Source organism: Gallinula chloropus, assembly GCF_964237585.1.
Source record: "Gallinula chloropus genome assembly, chromosome: 3".
NCBI lineage: Eukaryota > Metazoa > Chordata > Aves > Gruiformes > Rallidae > Gallinula > Gallinula chloropus.
In genome coordinates, this window is record NC_140087.1 from 121,774,273 (window position 1) to 121,794,698 (window position 20,426).

Sequence of the window (20,426 nt, forward strand, 5' to 3'; positions counted from 1 at the left end):
ATCCATCCATCCATCCATCCATCCATCCATCCATCCATCCATCCCTCCCTCCATCCATCCATCCATTCCTCCATCCATCCATCCCTTCATCCATCCCTCCATCCATCCCTCCCTCCATCCATCCCTCCATCCCTCCATCCATCCCTCCCTCCCTCCCTCCATCCATCCATCCCTCCATCCATCCATCCATCCATCCATCCCTCCCTCCATCCATCCATCCATTCCTCCATCCATCCATTCCTCCATCCATCCATCCCTCCATCCATCCATCCATCCATCCATCCCTCCATCCCTCCATCCCTCCCTCCCTCCCTCCATCCCTCCATCCCTCCATCCATCCATCCATCCATCCATCCATCCATCCCTCCATCCCTCCATCCCTCCATCCATCCATCCCTCCATCCATCCATCCCTCCATCCCTCCCTCCCTCCCTCCCTCCCTCCACCCACCCCCCACCCCCCACCCCCATCCTATGGCTGCCCCCAGCGCTACCCCAACCCCCGTGCAGGACCTCAGTGACCCCCCCCCAATTCCCACCTCTCCATCCCCCCCAGCCTCCCCCCCTACATCCCCCCACCCCCTCCACCCTCCCGGGAGAGGTGGGGGGACCCCCTCCCATACCCCACCTCACCCCACAGCGGGACACGCTGCCGGTCCCGGGGCGGTGGTGCTGAAGGACAGCTCCGCCCCCACCCCCGCCCCCTTTACCCCCCTCCTCCTCCTCCTCCTCCTCCTCCTCCCTCCTCCCTCTCCCTCCCCGGCTCCTCCGCCGCCGCCACCGCCGCTCCGAGCCCGAGCAGCGCCGGGCCCCTCCGCCGCCGCCACCGCCGGCCGCCGCCATGCCCCAGACGGCCCCTCCGCCTCCTCCTCCTCCTCCTCCTCCTCCTCTTCGGCCTCCCGCCGCACCATGAAGCGGCAGAACGTGCGGACGCTGGCTCTCATCATGTGCACCTTCACCTACCTGCTGGTGGGAGCCGCCGTCTTCGACGCGCTGGAGTCGGAGGAAGAGACGGCGGAGAGGAGGCGGCTGGAGGCGAAGAGCCAGGAGCTGAAGAGCAAATACAACCTGAGCGCCGAGAGCTACCGCGAACTCGAGTGGGTCGTCCTCAAGCTCAAGCCGCACAAGGCCGGCGTCCAGTGGAAATTCGCCGGTTCTTTCTACTTCGCCATCACCGTCATCACTACTATAGGTACCGATGGGCATCCCCCCCCTTCCTCTACCCGGACACCCCCCCACCTCGCACCCCGGCTCGGCGCTCGACCCGTTTCCAGTCGTGGGATGTGGGTCCCAGTGGTATTTTCCCCTCGCCACCCCCCTTTTCTCACCCTTACCAGATACCTCTTGACACCCCCCACCTCTTCCCCTACCCTCCAACCCCCCCACCTCGCACCCCTGCACAGCTTTTGACCCATTTCCAGCCGTGGGATATGTGTCCCAGTGGATATTTTCCCCTCGCCACCCCCCTTTTCCCACCCTTACCAGATACCTCCTGACACCCCCCCGCTCTTCCTCTACCCCCCACCCCCCCACCTCGCACCCCTGCTCAGCTTTTGACCCATTTCCAGCCGTGGGATATGGGGCCCCGTGGATATCCCCCCCCGTCCCCCCCTTTCCCACCGTTACCAGATACCTCTTGACACCCCCCCCTCTTTCCCAACCCCCCCACCTCGCACCCCGGCTCGGCGCTCGACCCGTTTCCAGTCGTGGGATATGGGTCCCAGTGGTATTTTCCCCTCGCCCCCACCCCTTTCCCACCCTTCCCAGGTACCTCTTGACACTCCCCCCCTCTTCCCCTACCCCCCAACCCCTCCCCCTCGCACCCCAGCTCGGCTCTCGACCCGTTTCCAGCCGTGGGATATGGGGCCCTGTGGATATCCCCCCCCCCTTCCCACCGTTACCAGTCCTGCTCGACATCCCCCATATCACCCCACACCCCCCCTGCCACCCCACACCCCGCAGACTGGGCGCTCGACCCGTTTCCAGCCGTGGGATATGTGCCCCAATGGATATTTTCCCCTCGCCCCCACCCCTTTCCCACCCTTACCAGGTACCTTTTGACACCCCCCCGCTCTTCCCCTACCCCCCAACCCCCCCACCTCGCACCCCTGCTCTGCTTTCGACTCGTTTCCAGCTGTGGGATATGGGTCCCAGTGGTATTTTCCCCTCGCCCCCCTCCCTTTCCCACCGTCACCAGGTACCTCTTGACACTCCCCCCCTCTTCCCCTACCCCCCCACCCTTCCACCTCGCACCCCGGCTCGGCGCTCGACCCGTTCCCACCCGTGGGATGTGGGTCCCCGTGGACATCCCCCCCCGCCCCCCCCTTTCCCACCGCTACCAGTACCGCTTGACCCCCGGCTGGGCGCTCGCGGGGGTCTTTGTGACCCATTTCCAGCCGTGGGATATGGGTCCCGGTGGACATATCCTCACCCCCTCCACTCCAGCCCCCCTTCTCCTCCACCGTTGCCGCTGCGCGTTACCCCGTGCGCCCATCCCCGTGGCATCGGGGCGATCTGACCGCCCGGTTACTCTGCAACAGGGGAAACCCCCTCCCCACCCCGCTCGGATATCTCTGCGCCCCCCCGCCCCACTCCCCCCGCCCCGGCTTCTATCCCGCACCGCCCGTCCCCGTGGTATCGGGGCGACCCGCATGTCTCGGCTCCCCCGCTATTGGGGACCCCCCCCCACCCTGCGCCCATCCCCGTGGTATCGGGGCGACCCGCATGTCTCGGCTCCCCCGCTATTGGGGACCCCCCCCCACCCTGCGCCCGTCCCCGTGGTATCGGGGTGACCCGCATGTCTCGGCTCCCCCGCTACTGGGGACCCTCCCCCACCCTGCGCCCATCCCCGTGGTATCGGGGTGACCCGCATGTCTCGGCTCCCCCGCTATTGGGGACCCCCCCCCCACCCTGCGCCCATCCCCGTGGTATCGGGGTGACCCGCATGTCTCGGCTGCCCCGCTACTGGGGACCCCCCCCCACCCTGCGCCCATCCCCGTGGTATCGGGGTGACCCGCATGTCTCGGCTCCCCCGCTATTGGGGACCCCCCCCCACCCTGCGCCCATCCCCGTGGTATCGGGGTGACCCGCATGTCTCGGCTGCCCCGCTACTGGGGACCCCCCCCCACCCTGCGCCCATCCCCGTGGTATCGGGGTGACCCGCATGTCTCGGCTCCCCCGCTATTGGGGACCCCCCCCCACCCTGCGCCCATCCCCGTGGTATCGGGGTGACCCGCATGTCTTGGCTGCCCCGCTATTGGGGACCCCCCCCCACCCTGCGCCCATCCCCGTGGTATCGGGGCGACCCTCCCGCCGATTCCCTCGGGAAAACCCCGCCAACACCCCCTTACACACCCCCCCACCCCCCCAAAACCCGCCCATCCCCGCAGGGTCCCCCCCCCCCCCCACGAAATCCCCCCCCGACCTCAGCCCGCCCCCCCCTCCGGTATCGGGGTGACCCTCCCGGACAAGCCCCAGCCCGCATCCTCCCGAAATCTCCCATCCCCGAAGCGTCGGGGCTTCCCGATCACCCCCCTACCCCCCTGTACCCCCCCCCTCACCCGCGGCACCCTGGGACCCCCCCCCCGCCCGGAGCTCAGCCCATCCCCGCGGTGTCGGGGCTGTTCGCCAGCCTCTCTCCCCAGCCCCGGAGCCACCGCTGGTCCTTCCCCGTCTCACCCATCCCCGGGGTATCGGGGGGGGGGTCCCTCCTGCCTTGGGGGGAGCGCCGGCCCGCCCATCCCCGTGGTCTCTGGTCTCCGTGCTCTCCAGGGACCCCCCATCCCCGCAGCCTCTGGGCTCCCCACCCTCGTGTCCCCCCCCTGCCTTGGGGACACCCTCACGGGGCGGGCAGGGGGGCTTCTCACCCCCTCTCCCACCCCCTCTCCCACCCACACTGCAACTCGCCCTGGGGTGGGGGGGTGTCTGAGCTGGGACCCCCTCCCCAGCCCTGCAGGGAGGCTCTGGGTGGGGGGTGCAGGTGCAGCAGGGCTGTGGGGGCTGTGTATGCTTGGGGGGGGGTCACAGTGGGGCTGTGGGACAGGGGGTTTCCTTGGCTGAGCCCTTCCCTGGAAGAGGAGGAGGAGGAGGAGGAAGAGGAAGGTCCCCTGGGGACAGGGTTCCCTCGCAGCCCCTCTCCTGCCCTTCCCAGTGGGACCCCCACCCTGGGGGGATGGGGGCAGGACGATGGGGAGGTGTCCCTGCCTGCACAGGGACACTCTGGCCCAACAAAGGGGGGTGCTCAGGGTGGGCTCCCTCCCTTGACCCAACCCCACCCAGGGTGCCCCCCCCACTTTGGGAGAGGGGCTGTGGGACTGGGAAGGGGGGGAGGACAGGACCGGTAGGGTCCCAGCCTGCTGCTGTGTGTGTTCACCCCACCCCATCACCACCCCATCCTCTCTGGGTCCCCTCCATGGACCAACCGGGGTGACCCCAATCCCCAGACCCCCCCCCCCAAATCCTCAGCACACCGAATACTTGGGGTGCTCCCCAATTTGAGGGGGGGGGGTGCACACAGACAGCCAATGGCTGAAGCAGGATGAGACGTGGCTGCCCCCAACCAGCACCCCCATGGGGGTCCCACCCCAGGGAGATGCTGGCTGGGGGGTGGGGGGGGTCCGGCTTTGGGGACAGGGATGTGGGGGTGCCTGCTGGATCCCAGGGCGGTTGGAGACAGGGGCTGGCGGGAGCAGCTGGGAGAGGCTTGGGAAGTGAAGACAAGCAGCTTATGTTTGACGTGAGAGGGAGGAGGAGCGGGCAGGGGGTGCGCGGGGGGCTGGGGAGGGGAGGGGAGGGGAGGGGAGGGGAGCGGCGGCTCGCCAGCCCGCACAAAGGATGCTGCGGGGACAGGAGGGGGACGAAGCCAGACCGGTGTGCACAGCCCCTAGAGGGGACTGCGGGGGGCTGTGAGCAGGAATTGGGGGTCTTTCCTTGCCCCCCTACCCCTTTCCAGGGGGCACCCCTCTCCCCAGCCCTGCCTGCAGCCTGAGAGAGGGCTGGTTGTGCAGGGCTGAGTCCTGACGCAGCCGTGACACCCCAGAAAAGCACCCTGGGACTGGGGAGAGGGTTGGGGGGGGGGGGGATTCAAACCTTAAAAACCTCACCTTGGGCTTGATGCAGGACCCCAGATGGGGTCCCCACCTCAAAAACGGGGTGTCCATCCTCAGCCAGGGGGAACACAGGGGTGATGTCCATGAACGGGGATTAACTGCTCTGGGAAGCATCAAGCTCCTGGCAGCTTCAGCCTCTCCAAGGGCTCAGAGAGGGGGGGAACAGGCATGAAGGTGCAGGGGGAATCTTATTTTTGACCAAAATCTGCTGGTTTTGTGGGCAGAGCTTGGAGCTGGCCCCTTCCCATGGAGCTCAGGGGGTGCTGACCAGCACAGAGGGAAAAACCCCATCAGACCCCACAGGAGGGGAAAGAAAATCCCTTTATTCCCATGAAATGGGATTTTTCCAGTGGGGGGAAGAAATAAAAAGGGGAGGGGGGGAAGAGGCATTCTTCCAGGAAATGATAAACCTCTGAACCTCTCTAAAGCTCCTGGTGCTGCTGGGGACCGTGGAACTGGGAGCAATGGGGATGCTGAGGGTTTCAAGCTGGGCAGGAGGCAGGAGAAGCTGGGAAGGGGCTGGGTCCCGCTGGGAAAGTTTTCCTTATATTTGGGGGTTGGTTTGGGTGGGTGGGGGGGGTTGTTTTTTTCCCTCTCTCCCTCTGGGAAAAGAGGCAGGAGGGAGCTGTGTACCCAGGGATGCTCTAAAGGGCACCCTCCCCATGGCTGCCCTGGGCTTGGGACACTGGTAGTGGGGTGCAGCCCCCCCAAATCCCTAGGGGGGGATGCTCCAGGGCCCTGGGGATCCCCAAAGCTCCACACAGGGGGACTGGGGGCAAGGGGAGCTGCAGGGATGGAGCCTCTGCAGCCAGGCTGAGCTGCCCCCAGGGTCCTGGTAGTGGGGTGCAGGCCCCCCAAATCCCCAGGGAGGGGATGCTCCAGGGCCCTGGGTACCCCCAAAGCACCACAAGGGGGGACTGGGGGCAAGGGGAGCTGCAGGGATGGAGCCTCTGCAGCCAGGCTGAGCTGCCCCCAGGGTCCTGGTAGTGGGGTGCAGCCCCCCCAAATCCCCGGGGGGGGGGATGCTCCAGGGCCCTGGGGATCCCCAAAGCTCCACACAGGGGGACTGGGGGAGCTGCAGGGTGGGCAGGGATGGAGCTTCTGCAGCCAGGCTGAGCTGGCCCCAGGGTCCTGGTAGTGGGGTGCAGCCCCCCCAAACCTCTTTGAGGAGCTGCTCCAGGGCCCTGGGGACCCCCAAAACTCCCCACAGGGGGACTGGGGGGCAAGGGGAGCTGCAGGGAGGGCAGGGATGGAGCCTCTACAGCCAGGCTGAGCTGCCCCAGGGTCCTGCCACCCTCCACGTCCCCGGCCACCTCGGTCCTGTCCCCATCCCAGGGGCCCCCAGGCTCCAGGGCCGGCTGTGACGCCTCTCCCTGGATTGCTCCCAAAAAAACCCTTCCCCCCGCCCTCCCCACCCCCCTCCTCCCCCCCTTCCCCTCCTCCCTCGGCCGTGAGGAAGAGCCAGCAGCCATGTGTGCTGGGGCAGGTGGCGGATGCCACCGCCGTGTCACCATCTGTCACAGCCCTCCTCCCTCCCTGCCTGTTTATCCAGCGAGCCAGGAGACACCCCCCACCCCTCCCAGGGTGAGAGCTGGTCCTCACCCACCCTCTTCTGCTGGTGGTGTCCCCACCAGCCACCCCCCCACCCCTGTCCCTGGGCTGCCTCTGTCTGTCCCCAGTCCATCCCGCCCATTCCCAGTGGGAAGCTTTTCCCTGCCTGGGAATAGAGGAAGGACCTGGGGACCCCCACCCCCACCCCCAGAGTGACCCTCCCAGTACCAGCACAGGCACCAGTGGGAGGGGAAGGACCCCCAGTTCTCCAGCACTGGGGGGTGCAGTGGAGGGCAATGCCTTGGGGGAGAGATGGGAGCTGCCACCGCTTGCACAAGGAGGAGGTTGCAGCAGTTTTGGGGTGTCAGTGGGGCTGCCCAGGGGTGCAAGACGGGGTGCCAGCTCCTCCCAGCTCCCTCTGGGTGTTTCAGTCCCCATCCTGCACTCTCCACGCCTGCTGAAAGGGATGGCAGTGGGAACGGGTGTTGGTGCCTTTGATAGGTTTCAGAGTTAACATGCCAGAGGGGAAAACTGGTCCAGGGCTGGGGTTCTCCTCCCCTCAGCACAGACCCTGCCCTGGGCTGTGGCATCCAGGCAGCAGGGAGAGACAGGCAGCATCCCAGTCCCTTCAGTCCCTGGGGATCAGCAGGATCTTCCCCAGGGGAACGGCCCCATCCAGCCCAGTGGCTCGCTGGCTGGAGCTGGGATGCACTTGGGTGTCCCAGTCGTGCTGCTGAGCCCCAGGAGGTGGCAGAAGGCAGGCTTGGGAGGCCAGGACAGCTTCCCTTCCCTCTCCAGTTAGACACCAGGCCACCCCCTGCCACCTTTCCCCCACGGTGTGCTGGGATTGCTGTTCACTCTGAAGCCTAATGAGGGCAGGTAGCTCTCTGCCACCGATCCCTGCAGGGGGGGAATGGGGAGAAGGTGTGTGTGCACCAAGAGCAGAGCCATCCCTGAGCCCTGCCTGGCAGTGATGTGTGTTTTTGGGGCACCCCCCCCTGCCCCAGCAGCCAACCCCCCACCCTGGGGCTCACCGAGGAGGCAGAGCTTCTCCCTGGAAAGGCTCCAGCAAACCTGTGCTGGGGTGAGGATACCACACACGTGTCCCATCCCAAGGGATTCATCTCAAGGACCCTCCAAACCTGGGGCTGCCCCTCCTCAAGCATCCCTACACCCCATCCCTCTCCCATCCTCCTCCTCCTCCCACCCAGGCTGTGAACTCCCTGCTCCTCTCCGTGCCAGAGCGATAACAGCAATTAATACCCTCTCCCTCCCTGCTCACCCCCCCCTCAGCCCCCCCTGCTCTCCCCCTCAGCCCCCCCCAGCCCCAGCCTCTCCCAGCTGATGCCTCATTAAACTGGCCAGCACAGCCTGACTCAGAGCAAGGCATCACCACCACGTGCCAGGGCAGAGATGCTCTGAGCCAAGGAGGGTTCATCACCCAGGCAAAAAGAACCCAATTTCATTGCATTTTGGGGTATTATTTATCATCCCCCCCCCCCAAATACCAAGTTTTGGGGCTGGTTGATTGAGCTGGGCTCTGCCAAGAGACCTGCACCGTGGTGGAGCCGTGGGAGAGCCCCGCTCTGCCTGTGTGTGATTTATGGGCTGGCTTCAGTGTTTATCGGGCTGGAGAGGCTGGGGGGCTGGGGGGGTTAATTGGAGCAGTGAGAGGGGAGGGGGCTGTGCTGGGGAGGGGGGCTCGGCTGGGCTGGGTGCCTGCAGGGAGGGGGGGCAAGGAGAGCGGCTGTGGGGCATGGGAAGGGCCCCACTGGTGCTGCAAGTGGGGCTGGGGGCTGGTGTGTGGGGCTGGTGCAGGGTGCTGGTGCACAGAATTGGTGCAGGGTGCTGGTGCACAGCACTGGTGCAGGGTGCTGGTGCAGGGTGTTGGTGCAGGGTGGTGGCACATGGTGCTGGTGTAGGGTGCTGGTGCACAGCACTGGTGCAGGGTGCTGGTGCAGGGTGTTGGTGCACAGCACTGGTGCAGGGTGGTGGTGTGTGGTGTTAGTGTGCCATGCTGGTGCAGGGTGCTGGTGCAGGGTGGTGGCCCATGGTGCTGGTGCATGGTGCTGGTGCACAGCACTGGTGCACAGTGCCAGCCCATGGTGCTGGTGCACTGTGTTGGTGCACAGTGTTGGTGCACAGCACCGGTGCAGGGTGGTGGTGTGTGGTGTTAGTGTGCCATGCTGGTGCACAGCACTGGTGCACAGTGCCAGCCCATGGTGCTGGTGCAGGGTGTTGGTGATGGTGCTGGTGCACTGTGTTGGTGCAGGGTGCTGGTGCAGGGTGCTGGTGCACAGCACCGGTGCAGGGTGGTGGTGCATGGTGTTAGTGTGCCATGCTGGTGCCCAGCACCGGTGCAGGGTGGTGGTCCATGGTGCTGGTGCAGGGTGCTGGTGCACACCACTGGTGCACAGTGTTGGTGCTGGGTGTTGGTGCTGGGTGCTGGTGTAGGGTGTTAGTGCACAGAATTGGTGCATGGTGCTGATGCATGGTGGTGCTGTGTGGTGCTGGTGCACAGCACTGGTGCAGGGTGGTGGCCCATGGTGCTGGTGCAGGGTCTTGGTGTGTGGTGGTGCTGCGTGGTGTTGGTGAATGGTGTTTGTGCACAGAGTTGGTGCACGACACTGGTGCATGGTGCTGGTGCATGGCCCATGGTGCAGGTGCACGGTGTTAGTGTGCCATGCTGGTGCACACCACTGGTGCAGGGTGGTGGCCCATGGTGCTGGTGCTGGTGCATGGTGTTAGTGTGCAATGTTGGTGCACAGCACTGGTGCATGGTATTGGCCCATGGTGCTGGGGCAGGGTGCTGGTGCACAGCATTGGTGTACAGTGTTGGTGCACCATGTTGGTGCCCAGTGCTGGTGCATGGTGCTGGTGCACAGCATTGGTGCACAGTGCTGGTGCATGGTGCTGGCCCATGGTGCTGGTGCACAGCATTGGTGTGCAGTGTTAGTGCACAGCGTTGGTGCACAGTGTTGGTGAAGGGTGCTGGTGCACAGTGTTGGTGCACAGAATTGGTGCACTGTGTTGGTGCACGGTGCCAGCCCATGGTGCTGGTGCACGGTGCTGGTGCACGGTGCTGGTGGATGGTGCTGGTGGATGGTGCTGGTGTAGGGTGTTGGTGCACAGCACTGGTGCAGGGTGCTGGTGGTTGGTGCTGGTGCACAGTGTTGGGTGCAGGATACTGGGTGCTGGTGCTGGGTGCTGGTGCTGGGTGCATGGTGCTGGGTGCTGGTGCACAGTGCTGGGTGCTGGTGCACAGCGTTGGGTGCAGGATACTGGGTGCAGGATACTGGGTGCTGGTGTTGGGTGCTGGGTGCTGGTGCACAGTGTTGGGTGCAGGATACTGGGTGCTGGTGCTGGGTGCATGGTGCTGGGTGCTGGTGCACAGTGTTGGGTGCAGGATACTGGGTGCAGGATACTGGGTGCTGGGTGCTGGTGCTGGATGCTGGTGCACAGTGTTGGGTGCTGGTGCAGGGTCCTGGTGTTGGGTGCTGGTGCACAGTGTTGGGTGCAGGATACTGGGTGCTAATGCTGGGTGCTGGTGCACAGCGTTGGGTGCATGGTACTGGGTGCTGGTGCACAGACTTGATGCACAGCATTGGTGCAGGGTGCTGGTGCTGGGTGCTGGTGCTGGGTGCTGGTGCACAGTGTTGGGTGCAGGATACTGGGTGCTGGTGCTGGGTGCTGGTGCTGGGTGCTGGTGCACAGTGTTGGGTGCAGGATACTGGGTGCTGGTGCTGGGTGCTGGTGCTGGGTGCTGGTGCACAGTGTTGGGTGCAGGATACTGGGTGCTGGGTGCTGGTGCACAGTGTTGGATGCAGGATACTGGGTGCTGATGCTGGGTGCTGGACACTGGTGCGTGGTGCTGGTGCTGGGCGCCCTCCCACACCTCACCCCTTCCCAAACCAAGCAGAGCCCCAGGAGGACGAGGCCGCATCCTGCTCCCCTGGGCGAAGGGTCCCAGGCAGGGTGGGTGCTGAGCGATGGGGCAGCCCCACCTCTGCCCCACGGAGCCCAGTGCCGAAACCCAGTGGGGAGCTCCGTGTCCCAGGGCACAGCACCCCCCACGTCCCAGGGCACCGTGGCAGGATTGGGCCAGGGGAAGGATGTGACCCTGGGTGCTGGGGGCTCGGTGGGGATGGGCTGAGGTTTGGGGGGGCTTTAGCTCATCAGGGAGGAGCTTGGGGGGGTGACCAGGTTGGGGCTGAGCTCGTACCATGTCCCCATCCCACTCAGGCTGAGGGGGGTGGGGGGTGCCAGGGCAGTGAGGAGGGGTCCTCTGGGGGCTGAGTCTTGCCTGAGGCTGGGGTTCTGTGCTGTCCCGTGGGATTTTAGGGTGCCCCCCACCCCCCAAACTGACCTTGCCTCTGGGTTTTGGGGTGTTTCCCTGCATCCAGCCCATCCCCAGGGTATCCCACCTTGCCCCTGACACACAGAGCACCCCCCTCCTGCTGCAGCCCATGGGATTTTAGGGTGCCTCCCCTACCCCACCTACCCCAAATGACCCTGCCTCTGGGTTTCAGGGTGTTTCCCTGCATCCAGCCCATCACCAGGGTATCCCACCTTGCCCCAGGACAGCACCCGCTCCTGCTGCAGCCCTGCAGGGTGCCCATGGGATTTTAGGGAGCTCCCCCACCTACCCCAAATGACCCTGCCTCTGGGTTTTGGGGTGCTTCCCTGCATCCAGCCCATCACCAGGGTATCCCACCTTGCCCCTGGCACAGAGAGCACCCCCCTCCTGATGGAGTCCTACAGGGTGTCCATGGGATTTTAGGGTGTCCCCCCACCCTCCATCCCCCCAAATGACCCTGCCTCTGGGTTTTTGGGGTGTTTCCCTGCATCCTGCCCATCACCAGGGTATCCCACCTTGCCCCTGACACACAGAGCACCCCCCTCCTGCTGCAGCCCATGGGATTTTAGGGTGCCTCCCCTACCCCACCTACCCCAAATGACCCTGCCTCTGGGTTTCGGGGTGTTCCAGCCGTGCCCATCCCTGGGGTATCCCACCTTGCCCCAGGACAGCACCCGCTCCTGCTGCAGCCCTGCAGGGTGCCCATGGGATTTTAGGGTGCCCCCCTACCCCACCTACCCCAAATGACCCTGCCTCTGGGTTTCGGGGTGTTCCAGCCGTGCCCATCCCTGGGGTATCCCACCTTGCCCCAGGACAGCACCCGCTCCTGCTGCAGCCCTGCAGGGTGCCCATGGGATTTTAGGGTGCCCCCCTACCCCACCTACCCCAAACTGACCCTGCCTCTGGGTTTTGGGGTGTTCCAGCCGTGCCCATCCCTGGGGTATCCCACCTTGCCCCAGGACAGCACCCGCTCCTGCTGCAGCCCTGCAGGGTGCCCATGGGATTTTAGGGTGTCCCCCCACCCTCCATCCCCCCAAATGACCCTGCCTCTGGGTTTTGGGGTGCTTCCCTGCATCCTGCCCATCACCAGGGTATCCCACCTTGCCCCTGGCACAGAGAGCACCCCCATCCTGCTGGAGTCCTACAGGGTGCCCATGGGATTTTAGGGTGTCCCCCCACCCTCCATCTCTCCAAATGACCCTGCCTCTGGGTTTTGGGGTGCTTCCCTGCATCCTGCCCATCACCAGGGTATCCCACCTTGCCCCAGGACAGCACCCCCCTCCTGCTGCAGCCCTGCAGGGTGCCCATGGGATTTTAGGGTGCCCCCCACCCTCCATCCCCCAGAATGACCCTGCCTCTGGGTTTTGGGGTGTTTCCCTGCATCCTGCCCATCACCAGGGTATCCCACCTTGCCCCTGGAGCAGAGAGCACCCTTATCATGCTGCAGCCCCGCAGGGTGCCCATGGGATTTTAGGGTGCCGCCCCCACCCTCCACCCCCCAAATGACCCTGCCTCTGGGTTTTGGGGTGTTCCAGTGGTGCCCATCCCCGGGGTATCCCACCTTGCCCCTGGAGCAGAGAGCACCCCCATCCTGCTGCAGCCCTGCAGGGTGCCCATGGGATTTTAGGGTGCCCCCCCCCTCCATCTCCCCAAATGACCCTGCCTCTGGGTTTTGGGGTGTTCCAGCCGTGCCCATCCCCGGGGTATCCCACCCTGCCCCAGGACAGCACCCTGCTCCTGCTGCAGCCCCGCAGGGTGCCTGAGGGCAGGGCTGGGGGGCCCCCTCCTGCCCCCCCCTTTTCGCAGGAGGCAGAGGGGGGGGGGAGCCGGGCGGGGGCCTGGCCGAGCCCCAGGACCGAGGGAAAACTTGCCAGTTTTGGCGCAAACAGGAGGCTTGGCCGGCGCTGGGATTTTCCATGACACCATCCTGACCCCCCCGCGGGCAGCAAGGCCTGGGGGGGGGGACACAGGCACCCACTGCACCCCCAGAGCTGCCCGCTCAGCCCTCCTGCCCAGGGAGGGGCTGGGGGGTAGAGGGGCTGGGGGTGGCTCTGAGCCCCTTTGGGGTGACCCCTCCCATCTCCAAATGTAGAGGAGAAACCTGGGGGGGGGGTCGTGGTGCTGTGGGGTTACCCCAGGGGTGTGTTTGGGGAGGGGAGGGAGGACCCCAGGGTCTGGCCCCCACCTCCATCCCCCACTCCCCCCCACCTCATGTCTGGGGTGGTCTTCAAGCCCCCCCCGCCCCCCGCCCAGGGAAGCCCCTGGGGTAGGGGGGAGGCTGAGGGGAGGGTGGGCTTTGGGGATGGGACTGGGGAGATGGGGTGAGGGGGTGGGCGGGAAGGGGGATGGGTGGGAGGAGGTGGAGGGGTGGGTGGATTCATGGAGGGAGGGATGGAGGGATGGATGGATGGATGGATGGATGGATGGATGGATGGATGGATGGATGGAGGGATGGATGGATGGATGGATGGATGGAGGGATGGATGGGTGGATGGATGGAGGGATGGAGGGATGGAGGGATGGAGGGATGGATGGGTGGATGGATGGAGGGATGGAGGGATGGATGGAGGGATGGATGGAGGGATGGATGGAGGGATGGATGGATGGATGGAGGGATGGAGGGAGGGATGGATGGATGGATGGAGGGATGGATGGATGGATGGGTGGATGGATGGAGGGATGGAGGGATGGAGGGATGGAGGGAGGGATGGATGGATGGATGGATGGATGGATGGATGGAGGGATGGATGGAGGGATGGATGGAGGGATGGAGGGAGGGATGGATGGATGGAGGGATGGATGGATGGAGGGATGGATGGATGGAGGGATGGATGGAGGGATGGGTGGATGGATGGATGGATGGATGGATGGATGGATGGATGGATGGATGGATGGATGGATGGGTGCATGATGGACAGGCAGGTGGATATGGCAGGCTGTGAGGACAGTGAGCCAGCTGCCCCTTCTCCCACCCCAGTAGAGGCACAGTGAGGCCATCCCAGCTCTGGGTGCAGGACACAGAGGGGATGGGGCAGCCGGGGTGCTGTGGGTCCCAGGGCTCACCCAGCTCAGCATCATCCCAGTTCCTGGCTGCCCAGGTCCCGTCCCTCTGCTCCAGCTGCCCCTGCTGGGGGGGTCCCCAGGCAGGATGAGCCCCCTCCCTCTGCCCTGCCCCTGGCTGTTTGCTCAGGGCGCTGCCACCTGCTGCCTTCCCAGCTGCTCCCTGCCTGCTGGGAGACACCCAGACCCAGCTGGGCCTTACTGGGAGCAATGGGAGCCTGGGAAACACTGAGTTGGATGCTGGACCTTACTGGGAGCAATGGGGGGACACACTGGTGAACACCAAATGGGATGCTGGTCCTTACTGGGAGCAATGGGCGGGCTGGGACACACTGAACAGGATGCCAGGACGAACCCACCCAGCCTATGGGGGTGTGTGTGGGGTGCAAGTGGGTGCCAGGATGAGCCCACCCCATGCCCAGCATGCAGCCAGCCCCCTCCCAAACCCCCTCAGCACCCAGTGCCACCCCCCAGGGCCCCTCTCCCTGCTTCCCTTTGCACCCTCCAGCTTCCTAACACTTCCTCTCTGCAAAGTGTGTGTCCCCCCCCCACCTCCCCTCTCTCCTCTCCCTCCCTCCCACCCCCCAGCAGCTGCCCAGTTAATCCCAGCCATCCATCCCTCCCGACAGCCTGGGATTTGCTCCAGGCCAGAGCCCAGCCAGGCCCTGCACCTGCTCCCTGGGGCCACGGCCAGACCCAGCCCTGCTCCTCCACAGCCCTAAAAAGGAGAGGAGCGGCTGCGTTCCTCTGGGACAGGTCATGCCTTCTCCCCAGGGACACACTCAGAGCTCCCTACCAGCTTTCAGCACCCTTGGGTGCGCCCCTCAGGGCACCCCGACTCTGCTTTCCCCCTGGAGCATCTCTCTTGGGGCACCCCTCTGGGGAGCACCCATCCCATGGGGAAGGCTGGGATGAGGGAGTGGGGATGCTGAGCTCCTTCTGGGAGAGGATGGGGGGGAGCATCCCTCTTGGGACACCCCTTTGAGCAGCACCCATCCCATGGGGAGGTCTGGGGTGGGGGTGGGATGCAGGAGCAGGGATGCTGAGTGGGAGGGGTGCAGAAGCAGGGATGCTGAGCTCCTTCTGGGAGAGGATGTGGGGAGTATCCCTCTTGGGACACCCCTTTGAGGAGCACCCATCCCATGGGGAGGGCTGGGGTGGGGGTGGGATGCAGGAGAGATGCAGGAGGGATGTAGGGAGGGATGCTGGAGCAGGGATGCTGAGCTCCTTCTGGGAGAGGATGGGGGGAGCATCCCTCTTGGGACACCCCTTTGAGCAGCACCCATCCCATGGAGAGGGCTGGGATGGGGGAGCGGGGATGCTGAGTGGGAGGGATGCAGGAGGGATGCAGAAGTGGGGATGCTGAGCTCCTTCTGGAAGAGGATGGGGGGAGCATCCCTCTTGGGACACCCCTTTGGGGACCACCCATCCCATGGGGAGGGCTGGGGTGGGGGTGGGATGTAGGAGGGATGCAGGAGTGGGGATGCTGAGCTCCTTCTGGGAGAGGATGGGGGGAGCATCCCTCTCGGGACACCCCTTTGAGCAGCACCCATCCCATGGGGAGGGCTGGGGTGGGATGCAGGAGGGATGCAGGAGCAGGGATGCTGAGTAGGAGGGATGCAGGAGCAGGGATGCTGAGCTCCTTCTGGGAGAGGATGTGAGGAGCATCCCTCTTGGGACACCCCTTTGGGGAGTACCCATCCCATGGGGAGGGCTGGGATGGGGGTGGGATGTAGGAGGGATGCAGGAGTGGGGATGCTGAGCTCCTTCTGGGAGAGGATGGGAACGTGGTGGAGACCATCCCTCTTGGGACACCCCTTTGAGCAGCACCCATCCCATGGGGAGGGCTGGGGTGGGATGCAGGAGGGGTGCAGGAGCAGGGATGCTGAGTGGGAGGGATGCAGGAGCAGGGATGCTGAGCTCCTGGGAGAGGATGGGAAGGTGGTGGGGAGCATCACTGGGTTGGGATACAGCATCAAGTCGGGACTGCTGGTGCAGCAGAGGCACCCCTGGTCCTGGGAGCTGCATCCCTCTGCCCAGCTCTCCCTCCCCACCCATCTCCATCCCACCCTGGCTGTAAGAGGGGTTCAGGGTGAGGGGAGGGGGGTGGGGTCAGTCTTTCTTCCACCTCCTGAAGATCTCCATTTCTCCCCCCGGGTTGGATTTCACATCCTGGTGACCTCCCCCCCCCCCCTCCCTCCCCATCCTCAGACGTGCTGGAGCTCAGGCAGCGCCAGGGAAACAGGGGGGCGAGGGGGGGGCTGGCGGATTGACGGCAGCTCCGGACGCGCCGGGAGAGCTCAGAAACTCCCTCCCCTGGGGAAACGGCTCTAAATACAGCTGCGGGGGGCTGCGGGGGGCTGCGGGGGGCTGCAGGAGGCTGCGGGGGGCTGCGGGGGGCTGCGGGGGGCTGTGGGAGGCTGTGGGAGGCTGCTGGGGGCTGCAGGGGGCTGTGGGAGGCTGCGGGGGGCTGCGGGGGGCTGCGGGGGCTGTGGGGGCTGCGGGGGGCTGTGGGAGGCTGCGGGGGGGTGAGGGGGGCTGCGGGAGGCTGCGGGGGGCTGCGGGGGGGTGAGGGGGGCTGTGGGGGCTGTGGGGGGCTGTGGGGGGCTGCGGGGGGCTGTGGGAGGCTGCGGGGGGCTGTAGGAGGCTGCGGGGGCTGTGGGAGGCTGTGGGGGGCTGCGGGGGGCTGCAGGGGGTTCCGGGGGCTGCGGGGGGCTGCGGGCAGGGAGGGGCAGGCAGGGGGGTGCTGTGGCTGGCGGCAGGGCCAGGGGGCAGCACGCAGGGCTGGAGACCTCAAGGTCCATCCTCCACCGGCTGATGGGTCAGGAGTGGGGAGATCCGGGCTGCTGAGGGGGGGAAACGGGGGTGTCAGGGGTAGGCAGGGTGAGGGCTCGGTGCTGGCTGGGAGGGCAGCAGGGTGGGAGCCCAGTTTGGAAGGTGCTGGCCAGCTCTGCTGCAGGACCCGGTGGTGACCTGGGGGGGAATGGTGTTGCCTCAGTTTCCCCTCTGCCATCGAGGAGCTGCAGGCTGGGGGGGCACCCAGAAGCAGCCCCCTTTTCTCTCAGTGAGGAAAGGGACAGGGGGGCACCCGGCACTGATGGGAGCAGGGATGAGCCAGTGGTGCTCTGGTGATGCTCATGATGCTCTCCAGAAATGCTCTGGTGATGCTCTGGTGATGTCCTGGTGATGCCCTGGTGATCCTCTGGTGATATTTCTGGTGATGCTCTGGTGATGCCCTCCAGCAATGCTCTGGCAATGCTCTAGTGATGCTCTGGTGATGCTCTGGTGATGCTCTAGTGATGCCCTGGTGATGCTCTGGTGATGCTCTAGTGATGCCCTGGTGATGCTCTGGTGATGATCTTGTGATGGACTCCAGCGATGCTCTGGCAATGCTCTGGCAATGATCTGGTGATGCTCCAGTGATGCCCTGGTGATGCTCTCCAGAAATGTTCTGGTGATGCTGTGGTGATGCTCTGGTGATGCCCTAGTGATACCCTGGTGATGCCCTGATGATGCCCTGGCAATGCTCTGGTGATGCCCTGGTGGAAAGAGAAAGGCAAAAGGAAAGTGAAAGGAAAGAGAAAGGGAAAGGGAAAGGGAAAGGGAAAGGGAAAGGGAAAGGGAAAGGGAAAGGGAAAGGGAAAGGGAAAGGGAAAGGGAAGGGAAGGGAATGGGAAAGGGAAAGGGAAAGGGAAGGGAAGGGAAGGGAATGGGAAGGGAAAGGGAAAGGGAAAGAAAAGGGAAAGGGAAGGAAATGGGAAAGGGAAGGGAAAGGAAGGGGAAAGGGAAAGGGAAAGGGAAAGGGAAAGGGAAAGGGAAAGGGAAAGGGAAAGGGAAAGGGATGGGAATGGGAAAGGGAATGGGAAAGGGAAAGGGAAGAGAAAGGGATGGCCTGTCCCAGGATGGGCATTTCAGGGAGGAGCCACCTCCAGTGTCCACGCACATCCCCCCAGCCCAGCCAGAGCCCATCCAAATGCCCCCCAGCTGCCCCCACCCCAACCCAGGGGTGCAGCACCTCATCCATCACCCCCTTCCCAGCTCCTTTCTCCTTGAGCCAAGGACTTTCCTCCTTCTCCAGCCCCCCCTGCTTCATTTTGGAGACCCCATTGTCGTGTGTCCCCCTTTTTAGAGACCCCATTGTTGTGTCTCCTCCAACTTTAGAGACCCCATTGTTGTGTGTCCCCCTCCCATTTTACAGACCCCATTGTCATGTCTCCCCATTTTAGAGACCCCATTGTTGTGTGTCCCCCTTTTTGGAGACCCCATTGTCATGTCCCCCATTTTAGAGACCCCATTGTCATGTGTCCCCCTTTTTAGAGACCCCATTGTCTTGTCCCCCATTTTAGAGACCCCATTGTCATGTCCCCCCCAATTTAGAGACCCCATTGTAGTGTGTCCCTCATTTTAGAGACCCCATTGTTGTGTGCCCCCCATTTTAGAGACCCCATTGTCACGTCCCCCCCCACCTCCCCATCCACCCACGTCCACTCCTCCTTCCTGGGGGCTGAGGACAGCACCAGCCATGCTTGGGGTCCACCACCAGCCCCTGGGTGTGGGCTGTGTTTCGAGCTGCTGCCACCCCCTCTACCCCCATCCTCAAACCACCAACACCCCCCTTCCAACCATCCTCAACCCCCCCCACACTCAACCCCACCCCCACCCTGTGTCTCTGCTCCCCAGGTTACGGCCACGCAGCCCCCAGCACGGACGGGGGGAAGGTCTTCTGCATGGTCTACGCCTTGCTGGGCATCCCCCTCACCTTGGTGATGTTCCAGAGCCTGGGGGAGAGGATCAACACCTTTGTCAAGTACCTCCTCCACCGCATCAAGAAGTGCCTTGGCATGAGGCGGGCGGAGGTCTCCATGGCCAACATGGTGACCATCGGGTTCTTCTCCTGCATCAGCACCCTCTGCATCGGGGCGGCCGCCTTCTCCTACTACGAGCACTGGAGCTTCTTCCACGCCTACTACTACTGCTTCATCACCCTCACCACCATCGGCTTCGGGGACTACGTGGCCCTGCAGAAGGACGAGGCCCTGCAGAACAAGCCCCAGTACGTGGCCTTCAGCTTCGTCTACATCCTGACGGGGCTGACGGTGATCGGGGCCTTCCTCAACCTGGTGGTGCTGCGCTTCATGACCATGAACGCCGAGGATGAGAAGAGGGATGCTGAGCACCGGGCGCTGCTCACCCGTAACGCCCAGGCTGGGACCAGCCAGGCTGCTGATGCGGCCACAGCAGCATCGGTGGCAGCTGGAGGGGGTGGTGGTGGGGGTGGAGGGGGTGTTGGAGGGGGTGGGGGTGGCTTTCGGAACGTCTACGCTGAGGTTCTCCACTTCCAGTCCATGTGCTCGTGCCTGTGGTACAAGAGCAGGGAGAAGCTGCAGTACTCCATCCCCATGATCATCCCCAGGGACCTCTCCACCTCGGAGACCTGCGTGGAGCAGAGTCACTCCTCGCCTGGGCGCTGCCCGGAGACCCCCTCCAACAGATGCTTCTGCAACGCCCGCCGATCGGCCATCAGCTCTGTCTCCACCGGTCTCCACAGCCTCGCGGCTTTCCAGGGGCTCATGAAGCGCCGCAGCTCCGTGTAGTCCCCTCTTCATCCCCACCCCTGGACCCTCATCCTCCTCAGCCCCCCCAGTGACCCACCTTGGTCATGGCAGGAGGAATCTGCCCCAAGGGTCTGGAGGCAGGTTGGGACCCTCCCAGGGCTTGGGGAGGGGGGTGCTTGGGTCTGCGTTCCTCTGCTGGGACTGGAGGGGGATGCAGGGGTCTGCATTCCTCTACTGGGACTGGGGAGGGGGATGCTGGGCTCTGCATTCCTCTACTGGGACTGGAGAGGGATGCTGGGGTCTGCGTTCCTCTGCTGGGACTGGGGAGGGATGCTGGGGGTCTGCGTTCCTCTGCTGGGACTGGGGAGGGGGATGCTGGGCTCTGCGTTCCTCTACTGGGACTGGGGAGGGGGATGCTGGGCTCTGCATTCCTCTACTGGGACTGGAGAGGGATGCTGGGGTCTGCGTTCCTCTACTGGGACTGGAGGGGGATGCTGGGGTCTGCATTCCTCTGCTGGGACTGGGGAGGGGGATGCTGGGCTCTGTGTTCCTCTACTGGGACTGGGGAGGGATGCTGGGCTCTGCGTTCCTCTGCTGGGACTGGGGAGGGGGATGCTGGGCTCTGCATTCCTCTACTGGGACTGGAGAGGGATGCTGGGGTCTGCGTTCCTCTACTGGGACTGGAGGGGGATGCTGGGCTCTGTGTTCCTCTGCTGGGACTGGGGAGGGGGATGCTGGGCTCTGTGTTCCTCTACTGGGACTGGAGGGGGATGCTGGGCTCTGCATTCCTCTGCTG

The 20,426-nt window shown here is 64.6% G+C and overlaps 1 protein-coding gene across 1 annotated transcript; it reads left to right on the forward strand.

Annotated features, from left to right (window-relative positions):
- Window positions 1–908: 908 nt before the first annotated feature.
- KCNK3 (potassium two pore domain channel subfamily K member 3) lies at window positions 909–19,795 on the forward strand (the record flags this gene model as incomplete). Its single annotated transcript, XM_084261994.1, has 2 exons — window positions 909–1,191; window positions 18,756–19,795. 2 exons carry the CDS (start codon window positions 909–911, stop codon window positions 19,667–19,669), a joined length of 1,197 nt encoding a protein of 398 aa, XP_084118120.1. The 3' UTR covers window positions 19,670–19,795.
- Window positions 19,796–20,426: the final 631 nt, after the last annotated feature.